General features: G+C 47.8%; 1 protein-coding gene across 2 annotated transcripts in view; it reads right to left on the reverse strand.

The window, feature by feature from the left end:
* NPR2 (natriuretic peptide receptor 2) overlaps positions 1-16,049 on the reverse strand; it is a 227,265-nt gene that overhangs the window by 117,621 nt on the left and 93,595 nt on the right. The window contains exons 6-8 of one of the 2 annotated variants that reach the window (XM_077281261.1): positions 8,765-8,897; positions 8,603-8,687; positions 8,297-8,417 (exon numbers count right to left, since the gene is read on the reverse strand). The exons of the other annotated variant lie outside the window; for it this stretch is intronic. Of the exons in view, the coding sequence (XP_077137376.1) occupies positions 8,297-8,417; positions 8,603-8,687; positions 8,765-8,897 (339 nt within the window). The remainder of the gene's footprint in view (positions 1-8,296; positions 8,418-8,602; positions 8,688-8,764; positions 8,898-16,049) is intronic. 2 annotated transcript variants of the gene reach the window in all.

Raw genomic sequence — 16,049 nt, forward strand, 5'->3', positions numbered from 1 at the left:
GAAGCATTGGTACGACCAGAATGCTTGTGAGAGGACCTACCAGATGGGTCAAAAGGTGCGGGTACTGGCCCCGTACCACAGAACAAGCTTCAGGCAGCCTGGGGGGGCCTATACTTTGTGCAACAGCAGCTCAATGTCGTCATGTACCTGGTCATCCTAGACCACGCCCATGGAAGGATGAAGGCCTTCCACGTGAACATGATGAAGGCCCATTATGAGCGGGAGGCCTTCCGGAGGAAGGAGAGGCGGAAACCCTCCTGGATCTGCTCACCAGGGCCAAGGCAGGTGGATCCATTGAGGATGTGAAGGTTGGAAACCAGTTCTCGGAGGACCAACTGTCCCAGCTGGGGGGTCACCTTATTCCAACACCGGGAGGTTTTCAGTAGGCTGCCCGGAAGGACTGAGACAGCCGTCCATGACGTGAACATTGGGAATCATCCTTCAATCCGGCGTTCAGCATATCGAGTCTCTCTTGAGGTGCAGCAGCACATGCGCCAAGAGACTGACGAAATGCTGAAGCTGGGGTTGATCCAAGCATCCAGCAGCCTGCCCCCAAAAAGGACCGAACAACTCGGTTCTGCGTGGACTACAGGGGGCTCAACGCTGTGATGGTCACCGTTGTGTTCCCCATACCACGCATCGATGACCTGCTCGACCAGTTGGCCGGTGCTATTATATATATATTGCCAAACTCCCCTGACCCATGAAGCATGGGAATGCTCCGCCTTTATTACCCCTTTTGAACTGTATGAGTCCACCGTGATGCAGTTCGGCATGAAAAATGCCCCTGCCACTTTTCAGCGGATGGGCAACACACTGCTCAAGGGACTTGAAGGGTACCCGGCCGCATACCTGGATGATACTGCAATCTCCAGTCCCACCTGGGAGTATCACATAGAGCATCTGGCGCAGGTGCTTGGGCACATCCAACGGGCAGGTTTGACCATACTTGTAAGGAAAAACGAAAGCCAGGGGATACGGATAACCTCCCACCGTCACCAATCTGTGATGGAGCTCACACAGCAGCTCTCTGGCACCCCCCTTACCCTCAGGTCGGTAAGGGAATTGCACCCAAGATAAGTAGTCGCCGGAGAGGCTGCCCTGTTATGTACTGGTTATATATAAATACACACATATACATATCTATATATATAATTGTCTAAGGGTTTTTCCGTCTGTCTGTCTGTCTGTCTGTCTGTCTGTCTTTCTGTCTGTCTGTCTGTCTGTCTGTCCTGGAAATCCTGCGTCTCTGATTGGCCTGGCGGCCTCGACCAATCAGAGACGGGCACAGCATGGCGACGATGATGTCATAATGGAAATCCCGCGTCTCTGATTGGTCGAGGCAGCCAGGCCTCGACCAATCAGCGACGGGCACAGTATTGACGTAGATGTCATAATGGTTGCCATGGCGACGATGATGTCCTAAAGGTTGCCTCGACCAATCAGCGACGGGCACAGTCTGCCGCGAATTCTGGAATCATCATTGTCCATATACTACGGGGACATGCATATTCTAGAATACCCGATGCGTTAGAATCGGGCCACAGTCTAGTATATAAATATATACCCTTCCGGTCTGTCACTGCCAGAGTCCCCAAATATCACCAGAACGGTATGCTGCCACCGGTTCCTCATCTATCTATATAATCGTATAAGGGGTTCTCCTGTCTGTTTGTCTGTCACGGAAATTCCGCATCGCTGATTGGTCGCGACCAATCAGCGACGGGCACAGTCCGGCCGCCAATTGGCCCCTCACTACTCTCCTCCAGTCAGTGCCCCCTCCCTAATCTCCTCCAGTCAGTGCCAGTGTGTCGCCCCATCCCGGACCAACTTTTTACTATTGATGCTGCCTACGCAGCATCAATAGTTAAAAGATATGTTAAAAATAATAAAAAAAATAAAATAAAAAATCGTGCTATTCTCACCTTCCGACGTCCACCGAAGCTGTCCCTCTCTTCGCGATGCGGCCGGCAGCTTCCGTTCCCAGCGATGCATTGCGAAATTACCCAGATGACTTAGCGGTCTGGCGAGACTGCTACGTCATCTGGGTAATTTCGCAATGCATCGCTTTGTAACGGAAGCTGCCGGCCACATCGCGAGGAGTGGGACAGCTTCGGTGGACGTCAGAAGGTGAGTATATAACTATTTTTTATTTTAATTCTCTTTTTTAACAGGGATATGGTGCCCACACTGCTATATACTACGTGGCTGCTATATGCTACGTGGCTGTGCTATATACTACGTGGCTGTGCTATATACTACGTAGGCTCTGCTATATACTACGCAGGCTCTGCTATATACTACGTGGGCTCTGCTATATACTACGTGGGCTCTGCTATATACTACGTGGGCTGTGTATAAACTACGTGGGCTGTGCTATATACTACGTGGGCTGTGCTATATACTACGTGGCTGTGCTATATACTGCGTGGCTGTGCTATATACTACGTGGCTGTGCTATATACTACGTGGCTGTGCTATATACTACGAGGCTGTGCTATATACTACGCAGCTGCTATATACTAGGTGGCTGTGTTATATGCTATGTGGCTGTGTTATATGCTATGTGGCTGTGTTATATGCTACGTGGCTGTGTTATATGCTACGTGGCTGTGTTATATGCTACGTGGCTGTTATATACTACGTGGGCTGTGTTATATACTACGTGGCTGTCCTATATCCTCTGCCCCGAACCCCCGACATCCAGCGCCCCCAACTCCCAACATCCAGAGCCCCCAACATGCAGCGCCACAACCCCCGACATCCTGCGAATCAGTGACAGAAACAGTCCAACCACGAATTGACGTGGGATTTGAACCACGCTTGGCGCGACCAATCAGCGATATTGGCGTGGGATTTAAACACCACTTCGGTGATTGGTCGCAGCCGGCCGGCTGCGACCAATCAGCGACAGGTGCAGTCAGTCCGCGAATTGGCATGGGATTTGAACCACGCTTCAAGGATCGGCCAGCCGGGCGCGACCAATCAGTGATACTGGCGCGGAATTTAACCCCCATTCACAGCGCGATGTACACACATACATACATATTCTAGAATACCCGATGCGTTACAATCGGGCCACCGTCTAGTTAGATATAAGCCAGGTCCGTTATCAAGCTTATATCAGGTCAGAAACCAACCCCAGGTAGCATGTAAGTACCAGTCGGACTCACGGACGTGGGAAATCAGGGTTCGAGATAAAAGAGCAACCCAAAATGAATTGATATTTTAATTGCCAAAGGGTGCACTAGATAATACACATATTGTAGTGCAGCGGGATTGGTGCAGTGTGACAGACAGGCAGTGACCCAGGAAAGTTCAATACAAAGTCTCTTTTAATGGTCATCGTACTCACAAACAGAAAACAAAATAGTATCCTCCGGATCGCAGCTGGGAAAACGAGACAGTCCGTAATGGAGAGCAGTTGTTGTGGGTGACTGCCACTGTGTACGCGGAGGGATGCCAGGCTTTTTTGCTACGTTTGGCTCAGTGTTGCTTCACACAGATTGAGCTCTGCAGAGCCTTCTGCTCTGCACACGTGTAAACCAAAACTGATACACCCAACCCTCTGCTGCAGGGTTTTTACAAGGGACCTGTGGCAGTAGGCCACATGTAAGATCCGGACAGGTGGAAACGGACCGCACCACTACCATCCTGTAGTCCGCTTCAAAAATAAAAGCCCATGGGTGGTTTTCCTAAATCTGCCTTGGACAAATAGCTTGCCCAAGACCAACACTTACTTTTATTTTGCACTGCAATCACAGCTATGCCTTTCACTGCAATGCCCTCCCGCGACCTCAATATGCTTCTGTGCACATCCAGGGGGACACATAGCGACCCTCGCATATAACACTGGTCACTGGCTCACAATATATACAGAGTAATATACAGATATTACAGCCAGAAGGACAGATAAAGGGAGGGTACAGGTTGGGGATAGCAGTTAGTTGTATGTGTCACGTTACCGTTTCTTACAGCTTGTGGATGGAGGGAAGCTCTCATAAACACAGGCACTTTCTTAGTTTCTGGTCCGTCTCCACACGTGACGTGACGCAGCTTCCATGGCAGAACAATGACAAAGGCTAAAGGTGTGCAGCTAGCTTTTAACTCCTAGCTCTCCCCCTCCCATATTTGCCACCGCCCCTCTGGGTTGGACTGAAACCTCCTCCCTTGACCTCCTGGCTGAAATAATTCCCAATATCTAAGATGGGTCATAACTTCCTAGTGAGAGGTCCAAATGGGACGACTGACGTCTCAACGGGTTTGTTGGGGCTGGACAGATAAGTCCAAACATGGGTTGGCTAAGTGGTTCTGGAGAGCCAGTCTTGATAGCTCGGTATATGGGACAACTAGAGAAAGATGAGACACGGGTGCGTACGGAGGGCTCCCAGGGTTCTGGTGGTATATTCGACTTAACCCTGATATTAACGATACTCTCATAATTCATCACTAGGTGTCGGGGCCCAAGTGTCTACACTTTCATGGTACTCTCATAATTCATCACTAGGTGTCGGGGCCCAAGTGTCTATGCTTTCCCTTGATAGCTGACGGTGACATGGGGCAGTAGTCAGTGTGTGAGTTAATCCGATGGAAAGGCGAGTCATGGCAGAATGTCGTGCCGCTAAAGATCAGTGTATGGGGCAGTAATACGTGAGGTATTAATGTAAGCGAAAATATTGAAGTGTGAGATTAATACTGAGACATGAGGGAGAAATTCAGGAGACCAAATGGTGCGACCACTGAATGTGATTTCCGCCCACCACAGCCGCCAGCTGCCATAAGCTTCTGTTCCTCAGTCATGCAGCCATTGGCCGGCCACACATGAGAGGAACTCTGGTCGTACGCTAATGCTGAGCTAAGGGAAATGAGAAGGGTTAATAATCAGGGCTGGGGTTAGAACAGCCCCCCAATCTTGTGCCTCTTCCCCGCGGGGGTCAGGCCTTCACCGCTCTGCACCCGCTTGTCCTTGTTCTGATTTATAGGTCGCCCTCTTCATATGTTCAGCTCCGGGAATCCCAGATATACGGAAAATACTAACAATACAGCAAACGACGGCACAACTGAAAATCACACAGAAACAGACACACACAAAGCTCAGCCCGGCTGTCCACGAGGAGCAGAGGCCAGAACGGCCTCCTACAGGAAGGGCCCAGCACCAAAGATACCGCAGAGGGTGCAGTCACCCGGTGTAAGACGTGCAACATAAATATTCAACTAACAGTCCACCAAGCACCGGCACAATATACAGAAACCTGCAATAACCTAGGATGAAGGCGAAGCGGGGCAGAGGGTCAGCAGGTCCCCACACGTATCGCCACACATGGCTTCTTCATGGGAGCAATGACTGAGAAGCAGATCTATAACTGAGGCAGGCTCTGGTGGGGAGGCCGGAGGCCAGAAATAAAGGAAATCACCTGTATCAAGGAGGCAGGCTCTAAACACCAACCTATTTTGGGACGCCCTTAAGGCGTATCTAAGGGGATGTTTATCTTCTACAATCTCTTATATAAAAAGGGTGACCTCAAGGGAGGATGACGAGATGGAGCAACGACTGAAAGACTCGGAGTCCACATTTATATCTGATCCAACTAATGGTAATAGAATTGAGTGGCTAACTTCCCAGAGGTTATATGCTCAGCATACAGACACTAAATCTAAGGAGGCAGGCTCTGGTGGGGGGATTGTAAGTCAGCATGAAAAGCAGATGACCTGTTTGAAAGAGGCAGCCTCTAATGTGAAGGCTGAGGGTCAGCATGAAAAGCTGATCACCTGTATGATGGAGGAAGACTCTGGTGTGGAGGCCGAAGGTCAGCATGAGAAGTAGATCACCTGTATGATGGAGGCAGACTCTGGTGTGGAGGCCGAAGGTCAGCATGAGAAGTAGATCACCTGTATGATGGAGGCAGACTCTGGTGTGGAGGCCGAAGGTCAGCATGAGAAGTAGATCACCTGTATGACAGAGGAAGACTCTCGGGTCGAGGCTGGAGGCCAGCATGAAAAGCTGATCACCTGTATGAAGGAGGAAGACTCTGGTGTGGAGGCCGAAGGTCAGCATGAGAAGTAGATCACCTGTATGACGGAGGCAGACTCTGGTGTGGAGGCCGAAGGTCAGCATGAGAAGTAGATCACCTGTATGACGGAGGAAGACTCTGGTGTGGAGGCCGAAGGTCAGCATGAGAAGTAGATCACCTGTATGATGGAGGAAGACTCTTGGGTCGAGGCTGGAGGCCAGCATGAAAAGCTGATCACCTGTATGACGGAGGAAGACTCTGGTGTGGAGGCCAAAGGTCAGCATGAGAAGTATATCACCTGTATGACGGAGGAAGACTCTGGTGTGGAGGCCGAAGGTTAGCTTGAGAAGTAGATCACCTGTATGACGGAGGAAGACTCTGGTGTGGAGGCCGAAGGTCAGCATGAGAAGTAGATCACCTGTATGACGGAGGAAGACTCTGGTGTGGAGGCCGAAGGTCAGCATGAGAAGTAGATCACCTGTATGATGGAGGAAGACTCTCGGGTCGAGGCTGGAGGCCAGCATGAAAAGCTGATCATCTGTATGACGGAGGAAGACTCTGGTGTGGAGGCCAAAGGTCAGCATGAGAAGTATATCACCTGTATGACGGAGGAAGACTCTGGTGTGGAGGCCGAAGGTTAGCATGAGAAGTAGATCACCTGTATGACGGAGGAAGACTCTGGTGTGGAGGCCGAAGGTCAGCATGAGAAGTAGATCACCTGTATGACAGAGGAAGACTCTCGGGTCGAGGCTGGAGGCCAGCATGAAAAGCTGATCACCTGTATGACGGAGGAAGACTCTGGTGTGGAGGCCAAAGGTCAGCATGAGAAGTATATCACCTGTATGACGGAGGAAGACACTGGTGTGGAGGCCGAAGGTTAGCATGAGAAGTAGATCACCTGTATGACGGAGCCAGACTCTCGGGTCGAGGCTGGAGGCCAGCATGAGAAGTAGATCACCTGTATGACGGAGGAAGACTCTGGTGTGGAGGCCGAAGGTTAGCATGAGAAGTAGATCACCTGTATGACAGAGGAAGACTCTGGTGTGGAGGCCGAAGGTCAGCATGAGAAGTAGATCACCTGTATGACAGAGGAAGACTCTCGGGTTGAGGCTGGAGGCCAGCATGAAAAGCTGATCACCTGTATGACGGAGGAAGACTCTGGTGTGGAGGCCAAAGGTCAGCATGAGAAGTATATCACCTGTATGACGGAGGAAGACACTGGTGTGGAGGCCGAAGGTTAGCATGAGAAGTAGATCACCTGTATGACGGAGCCAGACTCTCGGGTCGAGGCTGGAGGCCAGCATGAGAAGTAGATCACCTGTATGACGGAGGCAGACTCTGGTGTGGAGTCTGGAGGCCAGCATGAAAAGATGATCACCTGTATGAATAAGGCAGGCTCTGGTGTGGAGGCTGGAGGCCAGCATGACCTGAAGTCAGTCTGAGAAGTAAATCAGCCTAGACACCAGAGTCTGCATCTGTCATGCAGGTGACCTGCTTTTCATGCTGGCCTCCAGCCTCTATACCAGCGTAAGAGGGTTATAATCTGTGTATACGAGAAATTGTTTTCTACTGCATAGAACCTTATAGGCACCAATGAGCATGGTGACTGCATTGCTATAACATGTGGATGACAATGTATTAAATATAAAGAATGGATATGATCAGTGCATAGGACATAGGTTACGGTAATTTACTTCTCATGCTTGTCTCCACATCAGAGTCTGCCTCCTTCATACAGGCGATCTGCTTTTCAGAAATTTAAGACATGGAAACGAGGTGATTTATGAGGTGATCTACCATTACCATTGTCCCCCTGAAGAAGCCATGTGCGGCGATACGTGTGTGGACCTACAGACCCTCTTCCCTCGCATCTCCTTCATCCTAGGTTGTTGCAGGTTTCTACATATTATGCCGGCGTTTGGTGCGCTACTAGGAGAATATTTGCTGTTGCACGTCTTACACCAGGTGCCTTCACCCTCTGAATATGTTTGACACTGGGCATGGACCCTCCTGTAGGAAGCTCTCCCGGCCTATTCTCTCCCGGTGAGCGAGCTGAGCTTCTCTCAGGGTCTTTTCCCAATGGTTGCTACTTGCTTTTGTACTTGAGCCCTGATCTCACTGTGCGAGCTCTGCAGTTATTATTCCCACAGGTTCATATCTAATTGGTCTTTGGGACTTGGGGTAATAGCTGATCTATAATTTGGGAGTATTTGAGTTTGGGGGGGTAATTAAGATGTAAGGTGATACTTGGGGTGCAGGCTAATATTGGAGGGGCAGTAACTCACTAATGACAGGGTCAGGCGGCTCCCGGCACATTTGTGGTATTTCTCAGAGTTCCCAAACTGCAGTTCTTCCCAGCGAATCCTCCACAACATTGAGGCCAATTCCTTCTCCAACATCAGCTTCCTGCGGACAAACAAACAGACAGGCGCCATCCAGTGGGGTACCACCCACCAAGCCAGCACTGCTCGTGCCACGTATTTGACCCCTCCCACTCAGATATATGGCTCTGCCCACCAGTGACACAATGCTATGGCCTCACCGTGGTGGGTGAGGATAGACGAGGCACCAACCTCACAAGGAGGACTTACCTCATAATTAGGATGCTCGCCATTCCGAACATCAGCAGTGTTAGTCCAGCCCCAAGAGCCACCATGGCAAATGTGGAGAGAGGAGCTGAGGAGGAGAGAACAGTGAGGAGAACGGATGTGGCCACTAATGCTATGAACAGATGGTGGATGAGGGTCACTTACTTTTTACACATGATGGATCATCGGTATCAAACACACAAGGAGGACTATCAGAGGGGGGCGAGCCCTTGAGCCACAGAATTGTGGTGCCTGTCCAGTTAATTTGTTTTGTAATCCCGTCATAATGCCCAACAACCTACAGGAAAGAAGAAAGTGAGAAAAACATCAGACCCCTGACCACCCAGACAAAAATATAAAATGTAAGGATGAGTACCAGCACCTATCGAGCAGTCGACACGAAGATGGATACAGCTTAACATGCGAGAATAATGGAGAGCGCACCCCTGACCACTCTGACATCCAGGGACAAAAGTAAAAATGTAAGTGTGAGTACCAGCACCTATCAAGCATATGACACGACGATGGATACAGCTTTACATGCTAGAATAATCGAGAACGGACCCCTGACCACTCTGACATCCAGGGACAAAAGTAAAAAATGTAAGGGTGAGTACCAGCACCTATCGAGCAGTCGACACGAAGATGGATACAGCTTTACATGTGAGAATAATCGAGAACGGACCCCTGACCACTCTGACATCCAGGGACAAAAGTAAAAAAAGTAAGGGTGAGTACCAGCACCTATCGAGCAGTCGACACGATGATGAATACAGCTTAACATGCGAGAATAATCGAGAACGGACCCCTGACCACTCTGACATCCAGGGACAAAAGTAAAAAATGTAAGGGTGAGTACCAGCACCTATCGAGCAGTCAACACGATGATGAATACAGCTTAACATGCGAGAATAATGGAGAGCGCACCCCTGACCACTCTGACATCCAGGGACAAAAGTAAAAAATGTAAGGGTGAGAACCAGCACCTATCAAGCATAAGACACAAAAATGGATACAGCTTTACATGTGAGAATAATGGAGAGCGCACCCCTGACCACTCTGACATCCAGGGACAAAAGTATAAAATGTAAGGATGAGTACCAGCACCTATCAAGCAGTCGACACGACGATGGATACAGCTTTACATGTGAGAATAATCGAGAGCGCGAAGGCCTTCCTAAGAGGTGTCTTATTTCGTGATATCTCTAGACATAAGACTAGGACTAAAATCCACGATAAGAAAGTGTTGGAGGAGTTGAAGGCGGCAGAGGAGGCATTGGCTATCAATTCTACAAGGGACACACAAAAACGGATGAGATTGGCTCAATCAGCGATCAATCAGCTATATTTGAGTAAGGCAGATAGGATGAGAACATTCCAAAGAGAAACTTTTTATTTGGAGGGGGAACAAGCGGGGCATTTATTGTCAGTAGTGGCGTCAGCACAGCGGGTATCTTCACATATTTACTCTATTAAAACCGAGGAGGGGAAGGTGGTGACCCAGGGTGGGCAAATATTAGAAGCATTTTGGAAATTCTACAGCAAATTATATTCCTCTCAGGGGGTCAAGGGTAAAGAAGAAATGACTAGTTATTTGAATGGGGTTGCCTTGCCTAGACTAAGCAGGGAAGATTGTGAATGGATGGATAAACCGCAGGGTGAGGAAGAATTGGGGGCAGCTCTTTTGGGTATGGCGGGGGGTAAGGCCCCAGGGTCGGATGGTATTCCAACTGAGGTCTATAAAATTCTGCAGGAGGACCTGGTGCCTAAGTTGGAAAAGGTGTTCAATGACTCACTAAAGAGGGGGGTATTGCCTCCGTCTATGAGGGAAGCCATTGTGGTAGTTGTCCCCAAGGCTGACAGAGACCCGCTATTACCAGAGTCTTATCGTCCTATCTCATTGTTGACTGCTGATATTAAGATCCTGGCTAAAGCTCTGGCTAATAGGCTGACTCAGGTGATAGATAAATTGATCCATACGGACCAGGCTGGTTTTATGCCTCACAAATCAACGGCACTTAATTTGAGGAGGTTATTCTTGAATATGCAGATTCCTTCTGATAATGCTGGTAGGAGAGCTGTGGGGTCTTTGGATGCCCATAAGGCATTTGACTGTGTAGAGTGGAATTATCTGTGGTCGGTGCTGGAACGGTTGGGATTTGGTCCAAAGTTTATTTCCTGGGTAAAGTTGCTGTACTCTGACCCAACAGCCAAAATTAGGGTTAACAATAATCTATCGGAGAGTTTTTCCCTGTTTAGGGGTACCAGGCAGCTCTCGCTGTGGAGCCGCTGGCGGCTAAAATAAGAGGTACACAGGAAGTGAGGGGGTTTGTGTACGGATTGAAAGAAGATAAAGTAGCCCTGTATGCTGATGACATCTTGTTGTTTCTGGAGGATTCGGAGGAGACCCTTTACAAGGCAATGGCTATTATTGAGGAATTTGGTGGGTATTCAGGTCTCAGGATTAATTGGGACAAATCTTGTATGTTGAGGATTGATGGGGATAGGGAGGGGGACGAAGGGGGAACTTTACTTTCCAGTTTGAGGGTGGTTCATAAATTTAAATACTTGGGGATCCAGATTGCTCTCCATTTAGCTAGTTTTGAGGAACTAAATTTGAACCCGCTTATACAGAAAATTCGCACCAAAATTTCGGCAGGGAAAAAATTACATTTGTCAGTAGTGGGAAGAGTAAATCTTATAAAGATGATAATAATGCCACAGCTTTCTTATGTGCTACATAATTCTCCCATGTGGATCCCGCAGTGTAGATTTCGTAAGATTCGGTCCTTGTTTGGCGATTTAATTTGGGGGGGGTGGTTGTCCCAGGTTTAGACAGGAGACACTACAAAGGTCTAAGGCGGAGGGCGGCTTGGCCCTTCCCAATCCATGGCTATATTTCCTGGCGGCTCAGTGCCAACATTTAAGGGGGTGGGGTGATGATACGGGAGGGATCTCTGTGCCCAATGGCTTGAGCGCCTTATTCAAGGGGGAGGATCTAAGCGAGAGTTTGGAGGGGGGTCGCTTTCAGAAATTGGGGGCTAAGTATTGTACTATTAGATTAATCCACAAGGTTTGGGGAACCGTTAAGACTATTAGGGGAGTGGGGAACATTACTAGATATTCCCCGATTTGGGAAAATTTGTATCTACCGGAATTTGGGTGTCTGGAGGGGTTCCGAGCTTGGAGGGAGTCTGGTATAAATAGGATCGTACAGCTGCAGTCTCAGGGTAAGCTTAGCTTTTGAGGCACTGCGGGAGGAATTTCAGCTGCCGCGGTCTGCGATATACCATTATAACTGTATTTCCCATGCATATTTGACACAATATAAAAAGAGTCCCATAGTGTTACAAGTGGACCTTATGCTGGATTTTATCCTTAAAAATGGAGGCACGAAGGGGGCAATTTCAGGGATATATGAGTTTCTCCTTTTTTCTTTTCTGGAAAAGTACCCTATTAAGGTTAGAGGTAAATGGGAGGCGGATTTGGGAGAAATTGATCAAGATAAATGGGAATCAATTTTGGAGTACGTGCCTAGGATTTCTATGAGTGAGCCAGGAAGATTGTCGCAATTATTTGTAATTCATAGGGCCTACAGAACTCCTGATTTTCTATTCAAGGCTGGGTTGAGACCTGATTCGCATTGTCCTAGATGCTCACAGTCTGAGGCAGGTATTCTCCATATGATGTGGCTTTGCCCTAGATTGTCCTCTTTTTGGATAATAGTGTTAAATAGAATTGAGGTGGCATATAATTGTGCTGTTCCCAGACTCCCTCTGGTTTGTATTTTGGGGTATGTAGAGAAGATTGTTGTTGACAATTCACTCAAAACTGCTATCGCCAGGTTATTGTTTATTGCCAGAAAACTGATCGCCAAGTTTTGGATTAGGGAGGAGCCTCCGACGAGGAGAGACTTTTTGGCACAGGTGGATCATATCATTTCTTTGGAGAAAAGTATATATACTAAGAGGCAGAAACTAAACCTTTTCTATAAATTGTGGCAACCATGGCTCGATTTGAGTTAGGAAGGAGAGCCCAAACTCAAGTATATTTTGGGGTGGGTCTTTTCGAAGTACGTTTTACAAACTACAGGATGATGAAGTTTGGTTGGCTCTTGGAGGGTCTCTAAGGGGGGGGAGGGTTAGGGGTAGAGTTGTTAGGGGGGAAAACTTCAAAATAAAAATGTTATTGGAGTTGTATGCAAAATGCATTGACAATTGTTTGTATTTTTGCAATTGCCTAATAAAAACTTATCTGATTAAAAAAAAAGAATAATCGAGAGCGCACCCCTGACCACTCTGATATCCCAGGATAAAAGTATAAAATGTAAGAGTGAGTACCAGCACCTATCGAGCATTCAACACTGTCACGGATCCCACCATGCTGCCACCAATTTGTAACGTACCCGCACTAAGCACGCGACTTGGGGTTGCGCCTGCAAGGGTTAATCTATCTCCCCTCTCTCAGTCCAGCATTCAACCTCTGTCCTATGCTGCAGTGGGAGCATAAATCACACACCGACCCAGGCCACACACCCGCTCATACACGCTGCCACCACTCATCGAACACACGGGCTATGAGTCCCGGAAATATTACTACTTCTGTCTGCCAATTATAAGGCTCACACAGTTTAAGGCTATGGATTCTTTAGAACATACAAGGTTCAACTTGTTAAAGTTTTTTTCTTTAATACAAAAAATACAGTGCTTACAATACAGAAGGTATAAAAATATGGTAATAAAAAAAGTCATATAAATATACAAAACACTTATAAAAATAAACAGGAGAAAACTTACAGAAATAGCTAACTTTGTAGTCTGCTTTCTGTTCCCTGAGGGGGGGGGTGAATATGGACTAGAACTCATCAGCTCGGCGGCCCTCAATCTGTGAACCACTTTGTATGCGTACAAGCCTAAGTTATTGAGTTAACTTGGAGGTCAGCCTCTCAGGTTAATATTATAATTGCTTGTTTTTGATTGGACCACGGCCGCTACCCAAATGAATATATTATTTTCCTCTGAACACTCTTTCTGTAAGTTTCTCACAGATAGATAGTGTCAGGCTGTAATTGACATATCACTTCAAAAGAGCTAGAAGGTGTGAAATGTTTCCCCTTCTTCCTGGTTCCCAGCAAGACCCCCTGGCGAGACTGGTGACAGTAGACTGCTTGCTCAGGGCAACATATGCTGTGACCCCCCAGTGAGACCAGTTCTAAGAGGAAAGGCGTGCACTCTGGGGGTATGGAGCTAGTGCAGGCTGAACCTGGATAGAATCCAGACAACTCAAAATTGAAGAAAACAGCCGCACTCAGAATATGAATTTGCGTCATAAACGTGAAATTTTTAATAGGGAACACCACAGTGATTTAATCAAGTGTTGAGGTAACGTTTCGACCCCTTGATGGGCCTTTATCAAACCTCACTTTCAAGTGGAGGGCAATGGCAGGAGAGGAGACCAATGTCCAGGACGGACACAACGGCTCCACTGGAGAAAAGGAGAAAATACGAGGATCCGGAATGGCACGGACAGGGAGTGAGATCCCTACAAGCACTGTGGGTCCAGAGGCAGGAAGGTTGGCGGTGGTGTCTCCAGTGGAGCCGCTGTGTCCATCCTGGACATTGTTCTAATCTGCTTCCATTGCCCTCCACTTGAAAGTGAGGCTTGATAAAGGCCCATCAAAGGGTCGAAACGTTACCTCAACACTTGATTAAATCACTGTGGTGTTCCCTATTAAAAATTTCACGTTTATGACGCAAATTCATATTCTGAGTGCGGTTGTTTTCTTCAAATTCCCCTTGTGAGACCTGCAGCCTCAGAACAGATGTTAAATTACTGCTGGTTACACATATTATTATTATTATAGCGCCATTTTTTCCATGGCGCTTTACATGTGAGGAGGGGTGTACATAATAAAAACAAGTACAATAATCTTGAACAATACAAGTCACAACTGGAACAGGAGGAGAGAGGACCCTGCCCGCGAGGGCTCACAATCTACAAGTCTACAAGTATACATATAAACCTATACATATATCACTACACACATATATATACCTATGCATATTTCACTACAGACATGAAGATGGATACAGCTTTACATGCAAAAATAATCAAGAGCGGACCCCTGACCACTCTGACATCCCAGGAAAAAAGTATAAAATGTAAGGATGAGTACCAGCACCTATCAAGAATATGACACGACGATGGATACAGCTTTACATGTGAGAATAATCGAGAGTGGACCCCTAACCACTCTGATAACCCAGGACAAAAATATAAAATGTAAGGGTGAGTACCAGCACCTATCAAGCATACGACCTGAAGATGGATACAGCTTTACATGCGAGAATAATCGAGAGCGGACCCCTAACCACTCTGCTATCCCGGGACAAAAGTATAAAATGTAAGGGTGAGTACCAGCACCTATCGACACACGACGATAGATACAGCTTTACATGTGAGAATGTCACGATACGAATTGGGACCCAACGGGGGTCGGTAAGCGGACAGCACAACAAACTCACAACGGGAGGGAAAAGGGGGAAGGAAGGCCCTTTCAATAGCGAAAAGAAGGAATGGACACCTCCTGCTCAAATCTGAGCCTGTCCCTGCACTCCCCTAAAACCGTAAGTGGGTCCTTCCCCCCACCACCATCAGGAACCTCATTCCTAGTTATCACTTCACACTGCCCTGTGCACTGGCCTGTAAGGAGCGCTAGCCTCACCACTGCAGATGGTACCACACAGGTGATAGTGACAAACACAAAAGGTACGAGGAAAAAAACTACACAGCTTCCAGACTCAGCTGCCAAGCTCCACACCGTAGATGACACTGAAGCTGGACTCCAAACTCCACTCAGCGTAGGATACGACACCAGGACCTCAAACAGCTGATACACGCTGGAACCAGAAAGCTCCTCACACATCGCGTGTTTCCAGAGAAACTATCACCATCAGTCAGCTGATGAATCAGGTGACCATTTAAAGGATGGTGGAAGAGGTCACCACCCACATTAGCTGACCCAGCAGCACTGCAGTTACACCAGATTTCCAGCGGGGGCGAAAACAGACATTAACCCCCGATGGTCCTGAAAGGAAAAAAACTACTTTTGAAACAGAGTGGAACCAGAGCTGCCACGAATCCAAAAATGGATCGCGACAGAGAATTATTGAGATTGGACCCTTAACCACTCTGATAACCTGGGACAAAAGTATAAAATGTAAGGGTGAGTACCAGCACCTATCGAGGATACGACACGAAGAAGGATTTAAGCTTTACATGCAAAAATAATTGAGAGCAGACCCCTGACCACTCTGATATCCCGGGACAAAAAATATAAAATATAAGGGCGAGTACCAGCACCTATCCAGCATACAATACGAAGATGGATACAGCTTTAGATGCGAGAATAATCGAGAGCGGACCCCTGACCACTCTGATATCCTGAGAT

This window comes from Ranitomeya variabilis, chromosome 1, assembly GCF_051348905.1.
Source record: "Ranitomeya variabilis isolate aRanVar5 chromosome 1, aRanVar5.hap1, whole genome shotgun sequence".
Lineage (NCBI taxonomy): Eukaryota > Metazoa > Chordata > Amphibia > Anura > Dendrobatidae > Ranitomeya > Ranitomeya variabilis.